This window comes from Somniosus microcephalus, chromosome 14, assembly GCF_052327205.1.
Source record: "Somniosus microcephalus isolate GS21.2 chromosome 14, FLI_Smic_1.0, whole genome shotgun sequence".
NCBI classification, from domain to species: Eukaryota; Metazoa; Chordata; class Chondrichthyes; order Squaliformes; family Somniosidae; genus Somniosus; species Somniosus microcephalus.
Genome location: NC_141000.1, coordinates 107,333,149 through 107,345,110, shown reverse-complemented (window position 1 = coordinate 107,345,110; position 11,962 = coordinate 107,333,149). Strand labels below are relative to the sequence as shown.

Genomic DNA, 11,962 nt, shown 5'->3' with positions numbered 1-11,962 from the left:
TCACTATTCTTAAATAGTAGAGTGACATGCACAATTTTCCAATCTAAAGAAATTGTTCCTGAATCGAGAGAACTTTGGAAGATTATAGTTAAGGCATTTGCAATGTGTTCACCTACTTCCTTTAAAAGCCTGGGATGGAAACCATCTGGTCCTTGGGATTTGTCACTCTTTAATGCCATTATTTTTTTCATTACTGTTATTTTGCTTAGGTTAATTTTGTTGATACCCTGTATCTGATTCATCTTAGTTTCCTTGGGATTTCCGGCATACTATCCTCTTCCTCTACTGTAAATACTGACACAAAGTAAATATTCAAAATGTCCACCATTTCCTTATCATTGACAATATCACTGTTACCAGTTTTTAAGGGGTCCACATTCCTCTTAACCATCCTCTTTTACTGAATATAATTGTAAAAAAGTGTTGGTTTTGATATCCCTTGCAAGTTTCTTTTCATACTTCCTTTTTGTAGCTCGGACTAGCTGTTTTGACACCCTTTACTGTTTTTTGTATCTTTCCCATTTGCCAGGATCTGCACTATTTTTTGCATTTTGTCTGCTTTTTCCTTTAGTTTTATGTTGTCTCTTACCTCATCCATGGCTTTTTTTGGGCAAGTAGAGCTCTTGCCCCTTGCAGGGTCAGCTGTACCTCGCCTCTGTCAGAAGGTTGTGGGTTCAAGTCCCACTCCAGAGACTTGAGCACAAAAATCTAGCCTTACAATCCAGTGCAATGCTGAGGGAGCGTTGCACTGGCGGAAGTGCCATCTTTCGGATGAGACATTAAACAGAGGCCCTCTCTGCTTTCTCAGGTGGATGTAAAAGATTTCATGGCACTATTTCGAAGAGCAGGGGAGTTATCCCCGGTGTCCTGGCCAATATTTATCCCTCAATTAACATCACTAAAAAACAGGTTATCTGGTCATTATCACATTGCTGTTTGTGGGAGCTTGCTGTGTGCAAATTAGCTGTCACATTTCCTACATTACAACAGTGACTACATGTCAAAAGTACTTCATTCGCTGTAAAGCACTTTAGGGCATCTGGTGGTTATGAAAGGTGCTATATAAATGTAAGTCTTTCTTTTCTTAAAGGTAGAAACTTATTCAGTATTACATTAAATTCTTTTTTGAACACCTCCCACTGATCTTCTGTTTTATCCATTAACACATTTGTTCAGTTTACTGTGGACAGTCTCTGTCTCATCGTATTGAAGTCAGCCTTACCTAATTCTCCAATCTTAGTAGCTGTTTCGTGTTTCTCCCTTTCAAACGCTACGTTGAAGTCGATTATACTATGATCGCTGTTAGATAAATGTTCATGCATCATTAGGCTGTTAATTAAATCTGACTCATTACTAAATCTATTATGGCATGCCTCCTTGTTGGTTCTAGGATATATTGTTGCAGAAAACTATCCCTGACTCACTCAAGAAATTAATTATCTTTCTGACATGTGCTAGTCTGCTTATTCCAATCTATATGAAAGTTAAAATCCCAAATTAAAACCACGCTGCCTTTGCTACATGCTTTTATAATCTCCATTTATACAATCTAGCACTTCACAGCTGCTACCAGGGAGCCTACACACAACTTCCACTAGTCTTTAATCCTTTCCTATTTCTTAATTCTACTCCGTGTCCACTGCCTGCTTACCTCCCTTTATATCCTCCCTTATCATTGAAGTGATTTCATCCTTAAATCACTAAGGCTACTCCTCCCCCTCTATCATTTCCCATCTTTCCTGTAGACCTTATAACCTGGTATATTTAGTTCCCAGGCTTGATCGTCTTACAGCCATGTTTCAGTAATGGCTACCATGTCATACCCTCCAAGTTGAATTTGTGCCTGCACTTCATTCAATTTATTCTTTACACTCCGTGCGTTTGTATAAAGAACACTTATTTGGGCCACACCCTAACTTGTCCTACAGCTCTAATGTTTTACTCACGTTTATTTCTCTCTCCTGGTTTAATCACTTTACATCTTTCAGTTTTCCCTTCACCGGTCGTACTTAAAGCACAATCTCTGACTGTTACTCTACTCTCTTCCCTACTTAAGATAATTGGCAAAAGAACTAGAGAACGGAGGAGAATTTTTCTTTTATGATCTGGAAGCAGATACAATAGTAACTTTCAAAAGAGCGAGTTGGACATATAGTTGTCGTGGAAGAATTTGCAGGGCTATAGGGAAAGAATGGGAAGTGGGACTAATTGGAGAGCTCTTTCAGAGAGCCGGCACAGGCACAATGGGCCAAATGGCCTCCTTCTGTGTTATAAGATTCTATTAGATTAGTGTCTATTATAAGTTATTTAGTTTCAATTTTATGCCCAGGGTCTTATTTGGTTTTAGCTTTCTATTAAATGAATCAGTGTGAATTGTACCCGGTCTTTGATGCATACTAATGTTCATGTAAGATTGACACATGACTGCCAACGTTCCCTCTAATTTTTATTTTAGGTGCACGGTCCCTTTAACTGGCTACGCAGCCCAAATTTCCACGCATGTGCGGTTTCTTCTGTTGAAAAGCAGGTGAGCGGCCTGCGCGGGACCTCCAAACCGATGCTGGAACGTTGATGACTATGTTTATCAAGAAAAAAATTTGTTGTTTAACATGTGAACTTCTAAATCCAGCATGCATTAACACACAATGCAAACTTTTCAGCTATAAACTTCCACAAATAAAAGTCAGTTTACAGTACTCGAGAGCAATGAAATTTACTCATAACACAAAACTAAGCTGTTCAAAAGCCTCTTTTTAAAGTAGTTGCAATAGGGTGTTCCATTTCAATTATAACCATGCCGCCTTTTTAAATTGACAAGCAATGAATTTACCATGTACCGAAAATTTTACACGCCTTATTTTAATGATGCTGCTGGTATTCAATTTTAAATGTTTAGCAACACTTTCAGGTTTTCTCCAATTTCACTTAACACCTGTTAAATCTGGGCGTTAGATACAATATTCATGCTGCAGGCATAGCCTACCTTATAATTTATGCAATCTACCCCTGATAATTAAAAATCTTTTCCTTCACTAAAAAATTCCATAATACAAATTAAGCACTATAAATAAAACCGCAAAGTAGTAATATAATGGTCAAAAAATTCATATTCAGGTTAGAATTAAGCATCATTGAATTAATAGTTAGGCGGCTGTGGTGCCAGAAAGACTTGCCTAGCTAACGTACCCAATGGGCAAAGTCTCCAAACAACTGCCATTCTAAGATCTGCATCCGTCCTGGATGCCATCAATGACCCAGCTACAACAAGCAACAGAAAACGCAATACTGTAAGGGCTTAGGAGCCGGTGGTACTGGGCTTTTCAATACTGTATTTCAATACAGGACTGATAAGGGTGCCAGTCATAATGATGGCCCAGGTTTTTGTTTGTTTGGGGGGGGGGGGGGGGGGGGGGCGGGGTATGGTGAGGAATAAAAGGGAAGTGATCGAGAAGTCAGTTTACCAGCTGAACTAGAACCACAGACAGATTACTTCAGGAAAATGTTTATTGGTTCTGTATACTCAACATAAAAGGAACAAAGTAAACAATTAGACAGGGACCAGCTTCCACCTGGAAACTAAGTTCACAGATAGGTCGAAATATATTCTGCAGTTTTGAAGGTACGGCAATTTTCACTTCACTAAAACTGTAGCCACAGAAACTATATGCAGGTAATATTTAACTGAAACCTTACTTTACTCTGTGGATACTTTCACATTATGGTTTTATTTACAAGGTTGTGTGTTTTATTCTACTCAGCAAATGTAAAGCAAAGTTATGAAATAAACATCCCATTTTAAATATTTTACAGCTTTTATATAATTGCATAAGTATGATCAAAGACATAGTAGAGGTAAAAGTGAAGTCCTGTAAGTTGATATGAAAAGCAGCATATAGCATTTGAACAGTGTGTGCAACAGGTACATACAGCATTACATATATACCTTGATTAAAAATGGTGAAAATCACATACATAAATCTGTGAAACATACATAGTAACAAGTACCTTATTAGATCAAAACTTTTTACTTAAAAATCTATTCTCAATCTACCTGGCAAAAGTTAAATTACAAAATAGTAAAATAAAAAGCATTTCATTCATCTTTCATTGGGGTTTTCAAAACTATATTCTAAAAACCTCAACTGTAAAATTCCTTAAAATTTTTTATGTACAAAATTTCAGATGTTAATGTTCATACAAAATTTACATTCCTAGAAAGTTTAAAATATTTGGAATTGGAACCAAATTCAACCTCAACAGTAAATATTTAACAGTTCAAGGAAGATTTTTTTTTTGTAAGGAATCAAGTCACTATACAGTAGCACATCACTACATACAAGAATAATCTACTCATTGTTCCTGGGAAAAAAACTGTAAAAAGCAAGCATAGTGCATAAGGAACACACCAGCTACATTAAGAACATTTTCATAATTGTGGCTTAAATTTAAGCAGTTTTTTAAAAAAATATAAAGCCCTGTAACAGAATACACTGAACCTGAGACTAAAGGAGGAAAAACCATGATAAACTGGAGGTATATCTATCATGTTAAAAGCACTTTGTTCAGCATTTGTGCTTTGAGTATTCAGGTAACTTTCCCTTCAAATAAAATTTAGTTTAAAGAATCATACAGTAAAAGGATAAGAAACACATTATATATGTATCAAGAGGGTTTCTAGGATAGCTTTTGGAACCAAAAAATGACTTGTGCAGCAAAGTTTTCCTTTGTTCAATTAAACTAATTAGCGTGTTAGATTTGTAGTTCACATTTAAAAGGCCATCCTATCCCTTTTTAATGGTCTGTTTAGGCAGCTACCCATAGCTTGACAAAGTAAAACCAAACATACAAAGCATTCTTTTCTTTAAAAGCAAATTATAGAGGCGCTAAAATAATTTTGATATAAAATAGCTTCAGCTATGACTATTTTAAATAAATTTTTAATATTCCAATTTCTACAAGGCCCATTCTCATTCCCCCTCCACAAGACTGCCTGTTCCACAAATAAGTAAAGAGTTTATTTAGAGGGTAGTCTATTTATATAACTAGATTCAGAAAGGAGCACATATGCATGGAGTTCAAGAGAATATAACTGACTGGAAACTAGACCACAGGTGAGTGAACAATGGTGCAAAGACAAATTAACCCTAATTCCGCAGTACAAATGTTTCAAATTTCCTAGCTAATATCAACATGTTAAAACGAAGGCAAGGTTGAGATGAGAGGATTGTTCCAGTCTTTCCAGACTAGCCTTAAACTCATTAAAATATTAAAAATTGCTAATCCAGCATGCACAATGACTTTGTAAGAAATTATACAGGTGAAAATGATACAAAAAGTCAAACTTGCATCTTAATGTTATTTCTCTCTAGAATACATCCAGCTAAACAAAACCTGAGTGGGAGAGAAAGAGTGTGTGTGTGTCTGGGGGTGGGAATACATGTTTAAAATGTTTAATCACATACCACTGAACTGGTTAGATTAGCAGATCAAGCAGCGTCCTGAAACATTAACTGGCCTTTTCTGTTGCAAGACTTAAAACAGGAAGCACCTTTTTTGCAAAAATTCAAAAAGTTCCCTTATTAAAAATAGCTGGTATACTTCTATTTGAAATAAAACGTGCAACAGTTTAAAGATACGTTAAGAACACGTCTTAAAAATATTCAAGTAGTGAAAACTGCAGCTATATGTTTAGTTTCATAAATATAAATTTATAGCATGAATGAAATAAGATTGTTCACTTGTTAGGAGTTAAATGTAGACAGTTGATTGGGTAACCACATTCTTTTAAATATAGACTGAACATACATTTTTCTGCAATATTTACAACAGTAATTATATCCAGTTATCTACAAAACATTACAGTGTTTTGCACAATTGCTTCATTGTAGCAGTAATGGTTACATCAGCAAGTACATGACTATAACCACAGATCAACACCAAATAAGATTCCTATTCTATCAAGTTACTAGTTTCCAAGCTCCAGTGCATAGAAATCATTCATGCTTTTATTTTATGCCCACGGAAGGGCTTTAGTAACCGCCATATATTTTGTTGTTGTACACAATTAATTTCAAAGGCACAGTTTTTATCCATCCCAAATTAACCAGTAGTAGACCACAGGGTAAAAAACAAGTGCTGCAGTCAAGGTATGTACACTCATTGGATAGAAAAAAAAAATCAGCTGAGATTTCATTTTTGGGACAAAGAATTGATCATTTTACTTTCACAACAAGACAACTCACTTTTAAGAGTTGGTACATAATTTTAAAATGGCGTGACTTTTTTTGCGGTGGGGTGGGGGGAATATTTTTCTTCACAGTTTTTGCTCATTGAGGGATGATTACGTTGGAAGGGACCCAATGGATATTTAATCTTTTCATGGAGATGTAAACACCAGGGTGTACATGAAATTCAGCCTATCTTCTCATAATTCCTGTTGTTTTGAATGGTAGCATAAATTTGGATGTATTAAAATGAATTAGATTCTCAATCCCCACAGTCTCCAGCTCACAACTATAGCCATTTGAATTCTTTGGCCCATACACCACTCTGATCATTCTCACCGCCTGCAACAAATGGGAAAAAAATTACATATCTTGGCAGATTCTATCTACAGCAGAGATTTTTCAGTTACCGTTCCTAATAAAATATTTCACAAACTTACTTCCAATTTAACTATTTACTTGAATCTAAAAACAAGGGGAAAAAAACCATTTCTGACCCATACAAGAGAGCATATTTTGTTCAACTAATACCCAGAAAACATCAATTTTATGTAAACACAATTTCACGCTGATTCAACTTTTATTAAACATTGCAAACCTTTAAAACTGCTCATTTATTAATGCTGTAAATTAGCAAAGCATAATAGATTGATAGAAAAATAAACAAAATAATATCCTACTGTTCAAGTATTAAAATCTTGCTTATTCCTAATTCCTGGTCTATTTTAAATGAAAACATTTCCTTTTATGAACCACTTTTTTCAACCCCTTGGAAAACAAGATTTCAAATTTCCACATTGCCCAAATAATTTGGACTCGAGAGAAATTGGTTTAAGGTGCAATGGTTTTTTTTAAAATAACAGCACCATCTATCAGTGACACTTGGAAGTACAAAATCATGTGTGTACTTTTCCAGTCACAATGTAGATAGGACAGTTTATTTACAGTTTATATACAGTTTGCTGGTTCTGGAGAATGAGGTGGGTCAGGTGAATCAAGTGTCAGTAGGGAAACATTTAGGAAACAGTGATCATAGTATCATAAGGTTTAGATTAGCTATGGAAAAGGACAATGAGCAATCTAGAGTTAAAATACTTAATTGGAGGAGGGCCAATTTCAGTGTGTTGAGAACGGACCTGGCCTGGTTAAATTGGAAACAAAGATTGGCAGGCAAAATTGTAATCGAACAATGGGCTGTCTTTACAGAGGCGATGGTTCGGGTATTCCCACGAGGGGGAAAGGTAGGGTAACCAAAGCCAGAGCTCCCTGGATGATGAAAGAGATAGAGAGCAAGATGAAGCAGAAAAAAGGGGCTTATGACAGAAGTCAGGTTGAGAATACAAGTGAGAACCAGGCTGAATATAGAAAGTTCAGAGGCTAAGTGAAAAGGAAAAAAAGAGGGGCAAAGAAAGATTATGAGAATAGACTGGCAGCTAACATAAAAGGGAATCCAAAAGTCTTCGATAGGCATTTAAATCGTAAACGGGTAGTAAGCAGAGGGGTGGGGCTGATTAGGGACCAAAATGGAGACCTACGCATGGAGCAGAGGGCATGGCTAAGGTACTAAATGAGTACTTTGCATCTATCTTTACCAAGGAAGAAGATGCTGCCCAAGTCATAGGTGAAAGAGGAGGTAGTTGAGATACTGAATGGACTAAAAATTGATAAAAGTGGACGTACTAGAAAGGCTGGCTGAGCTTAAAGTAGATAAGTCACCAGGATGCATCCTAGGATGCCGAGGGAAGTAAAAGGTGGAAATTGTGGCATTACTGGCCATAATCTTCAAATCCTCCTTGGATATGGGGGTGGTACCAGAGGACTGGAGAATTGTTAATATTACACCCTTGTTCAAAAAAGGGTGCAAGGATAAACCCAGCAACTACAGGCCAGTCAGCATAACCTCGGTGGTGGGGAAGCTTGTAGAAACGATAATCTGGGACAAAATTAACAGTCACTTGGACAAGTGTGGATTAATTAAGGGTAGCCAGCATGGATTTGTTAAAGGCAAATCGTGTTTAACTAACTTGACTGAATTTTTGATGAGGTAACAGAGAGGGTTGATGAGGGCAATGCGGTTGATGTGGTGTACATGGACTTCCAAAAGGAATTTGATAAAGTGCCACATAATAGGCTTGCCAGCAAAATTGAAGCCCATGGAATAAAAAGGACAGTGGCAGCATGGATACGAAATTGGCTAAGTGACAGGAAACAGAGTAGTGGTGAACGGTTGTTTATCGGACTGGAGGAAGGTACACAGTGGTGTTCCCCGGGGTTGGTACTAGGACCGCTTTTCTTGACATACATTAATGACTTGGACTTGGGTGTACAGGGCACTATTACAAAATCTGCAGATGTCACAAAACTTGGAAGTATAGTGAACAGTGAGGTGGATAGGGATAGACTTCAAGGAGGACAGACAGGCTGGTGGAATGGGCAGACATATGGCAGATGAAGCTTAATGCAGAAAAGTGCAAAGTGATACATTTTGGTAGGAAGAACGAGGAGAGGCAATAGAAACTAAAGGGCACAATTCTAAAGGAGGTGCAGGAAGAGAGAGACCTGAGGGTATAAATGCACAAATTGTTGAAGGTGGCAGGGCAGGTTGAGAAAGCAGTTAAAAAAGCATACGGGATACTGGGCTTCATAAATAGAGGCTTAGAGTACAAAAGCAAGGAAGTTATGTTGAACTTTTATAAAACACTGGTTCGGCCTCAACTGGAGTAGTATGTCCAATTCTGGGCACCGCACTTTAGGAAGGATGCGAAGGCCTTAGAGAGGGTGCAGAAAAGATTTACAAGGACGGTACCAGGGACGAGGGACTTCAGTTATGTGGATAGACTGGAGAAGCTGGGTTGTTCTCCTAGAGCAGAGAAGATCGAGAGAAGATTTGATAGAGGTGTTCAAAATCATGAGGGGTCTAGACAGAGTAGATAGAGAGAAACTGTTCCCATTGGCAGGAGGGTCGAGAACCAGAGGACATAGATTTAAGGTGATTGGCAGAAGAACCAAAGGCAACATGAAGAAAAACTTTTTTGCGCAGTGAGTGGTTATGATCTGGAAGGCGCTGCCTGAAAGGGTGGTGGAGGCAGATTCAATCGTGGCTTTCAAAAGGGACTTATAGAAGTACCTGAAGAAAAATAAATTGCACGGCTACAGGGAAAGGGCAGTGGAGTGGGACTAGCTGAAGTGCTCTTGCAGAGAGCCGGCACTGGCTCAATGGGCCAAATGGCCTCCTTCTGTGCTGTAACCATTCTATGATTCTATGATGTTTCGGGGCTTATGACCACATACGCGGCCGTAAGTGCCCTGTAAGTTCTGGGTTTCCGCATGAGCGAAAACCTGGAACTGGCGATGTCAAGTTTCAGCTTGACAGAACATCCGCATCCCCAGGAAATGGACATTTGCTGGTGGAGAGTTGGGCTATTTGCCCAACTACTGCCCAGCGAATGCCAGTGAAACTCTTATGCCTGGTAAAAGCAGGCGTAGGGCCTTCAATTACCAGCATAAAAGTTAATAAATATTTTTAAACATTTAAAAAAAATTACTTAAACATAAAAAAACTTTAAAATTAGTTATAGGTTATTTTTAGCCCCTTTAAAACATTTACATTTATTTTTGAAAAATTGTATTAATTGAAAAATGTAATTGTATTTTAATTACTTTTGAACATGTATGATTTATTTTTATTTAACTGGTATGTAATTGTGTTTTTAAGGGGATTATGATTCAGGCTTATAGGGATTCCGTACGTAAATGGAATCTCCTTAAACATAATGGGAATCCCCTTTTTGATTGGTTTGCCTGGCTCACGTGATTCCAGGGCTGCTTGCGAACCATGTGCGCCCCTGGGATATCTGGCCTTTATGCATGTGTATGCGTAGAGGTCCAGGAGCACGAGTCTACGAACCTCTGGGACCATCAGGTAGGTTCGTACTTTTCTTGTGGTTTGGAGGCATTCGCCCGCGCGAAGCTGCCGTCCGCAAATTCAGGCCCATGGTGTTGACTAGAGTAAGTGTAAATTCTTCAGTTTCATCCCACTGCTGAGCAGACAGCTTACGATGCTCTGTCACTTATTTAAATGCTGGAGGAAGTGTTTACTCTCCCTTCAAGTTACTGGATAGAACAGTATTAGACGATGTTTTTAATTGAAGGTAGATTTTTAAAAATCCAAAATTTCAGATAAACATTAGCCAAAAGACCATGTAACTTGTGATGTTACACATTTACATTACATATTACACAATGACACCGTCTTTCTGTGAATTCATTGTATTGTGGTTTAATCTGATGTTCAGCAGTTAGGGAGACAGCAACAAATATTAACACTTACTTGGACTGAAATGACTTTGTTTTCTTTGATTCTGTCATACAGAGTTTACATCTGTACAGCTTCTCACTATGACAGCGAAGATGAACTTGGACATTCTTCCGGCGAAAGAAGGATTTATCACACAACTAAAAGCAAACATTTTCCACAGGTTACCTTTTAGAAATTGTAGGAGTTATGGACAATACAAGAACATTTGTGCTAAGATGTAATTTAAGGTAATCAGGGCCACTTGTTTACAGTAACTGATTGGCCCAGAAATTCGGGTCCCAACGCGTGAGTACGCACGGGGTACTCACGCGTGGACCCAATGGAAGTGCCGGTTTCTTGGATGCACTGCGCATGCGCGGGAAACCGGCACTTCCGTTCCTCTGAACGAAGGGGTTCAGAGGTCGAACGCGTGCGCTTTGAACTTACGTTTTTTTTTAAAACAGGTTTTTCCGTGAGGGTAAGTCATTAGATTTTAGAAATGTAAAAACTAGGCGCAAGGCCTGCATTTTAAGAGGTAAGTGGTCAATTAATTAAAATTAAAACATTTTTTCCACAGGTTTATTATTTTTAAATACTTTAAAGCAAGGTAAGTTTATTTTTAGCCCCGTTTTTTTATTAAATTATTTTTTTCAAAAATTTAAATTATTGTTTAAAATAGTTATTTAATGTAATTTATAGTTTATTTCAAAAGTGTGATGATTTTTAAAAATTTATTTGAAGGTTTACTACTATTTTGGGGCCGGAGTATTCATAAGTTTAGACAGGTCTTCCTGTCAATCTTATGAATGGGCTTTTCCCTCCTCCGATTGGCTGCCCATGGCTCACGTGATCCCAGGGGACGCATCGCACTAACTACGCCCCTGGGACATGCAAGCACAGCGCGCCAGCAACTGGGCCAGGCCCCCGAGCGGAATTCCACGGGAGCCCAGAGCTCAACTGCCGGCGCGCAAGGTTAAGTGCAGGTCGGGGGCTTGCATTTTAAGAGGTAAGTGGTCAATTAATTAAAATTAAAACATTTTTCCCCCGACCCGAATTTCTGGGCCAAAAAGTTAAAGATGCCTGTAATATAACAGAACAATGCAATGTAATTTAAATCAAGACCATGGGAAACCGCATGATGCCGCCATATTAATTTGCAATACCTGAGCTTTCAACTGGTTAGAAAAGTTAGAGATGCTTATACAGGATAATAAGAACTGATGGCAAAAATGTTTTTAAATGAAAATAAGGACAGAAGTGCATAATTAAAACTGTCCTCACTTTTTTCTTAATGCACATTTTTGTAATAATGCTATTTCTGACACAGCTTCATTACTGTAATATTAGTATTTTCAGTGTCAGCACATGAACTGAAAAGTTAGAAAACCATCCCACTTTTGGAAAATGGTTAGTTCCCCGAACCTAAGTGATTTATTACATA

General features: G+C 37.8%; 1 protein-coding gene across 1 annotated transcript in view; it reads right to left on the bottom strand.

The window, feature by feature from the left end:
• Window positions 1-3,486: 3,486 nt before the first annotated feature.
• Window positions 3,487-11,962, bottom strand: part of LOC147107812 (uncharacterized) — a 33,831-nt gene continuing 25,355 nt past the window's right edge. The window contains exons 6-7 of the mRNA XM_086007142.1: window positions 10,555-10,679; window positions 3,487-6,566 (exon numbers count right to left, since the gene is read on the bottom strand). Of these exons, the coding sequence (XP_085863268.1) occupies window positions 6,560-6,566; window positions 10,555-10,679 (132 nt within the window). The 3' untranslated portion in view covers window positions 3,487-6,559. The remainder of the gene's footprint in view (window positions 6,567-10,554; window positions 10,680-11,962) is intronic.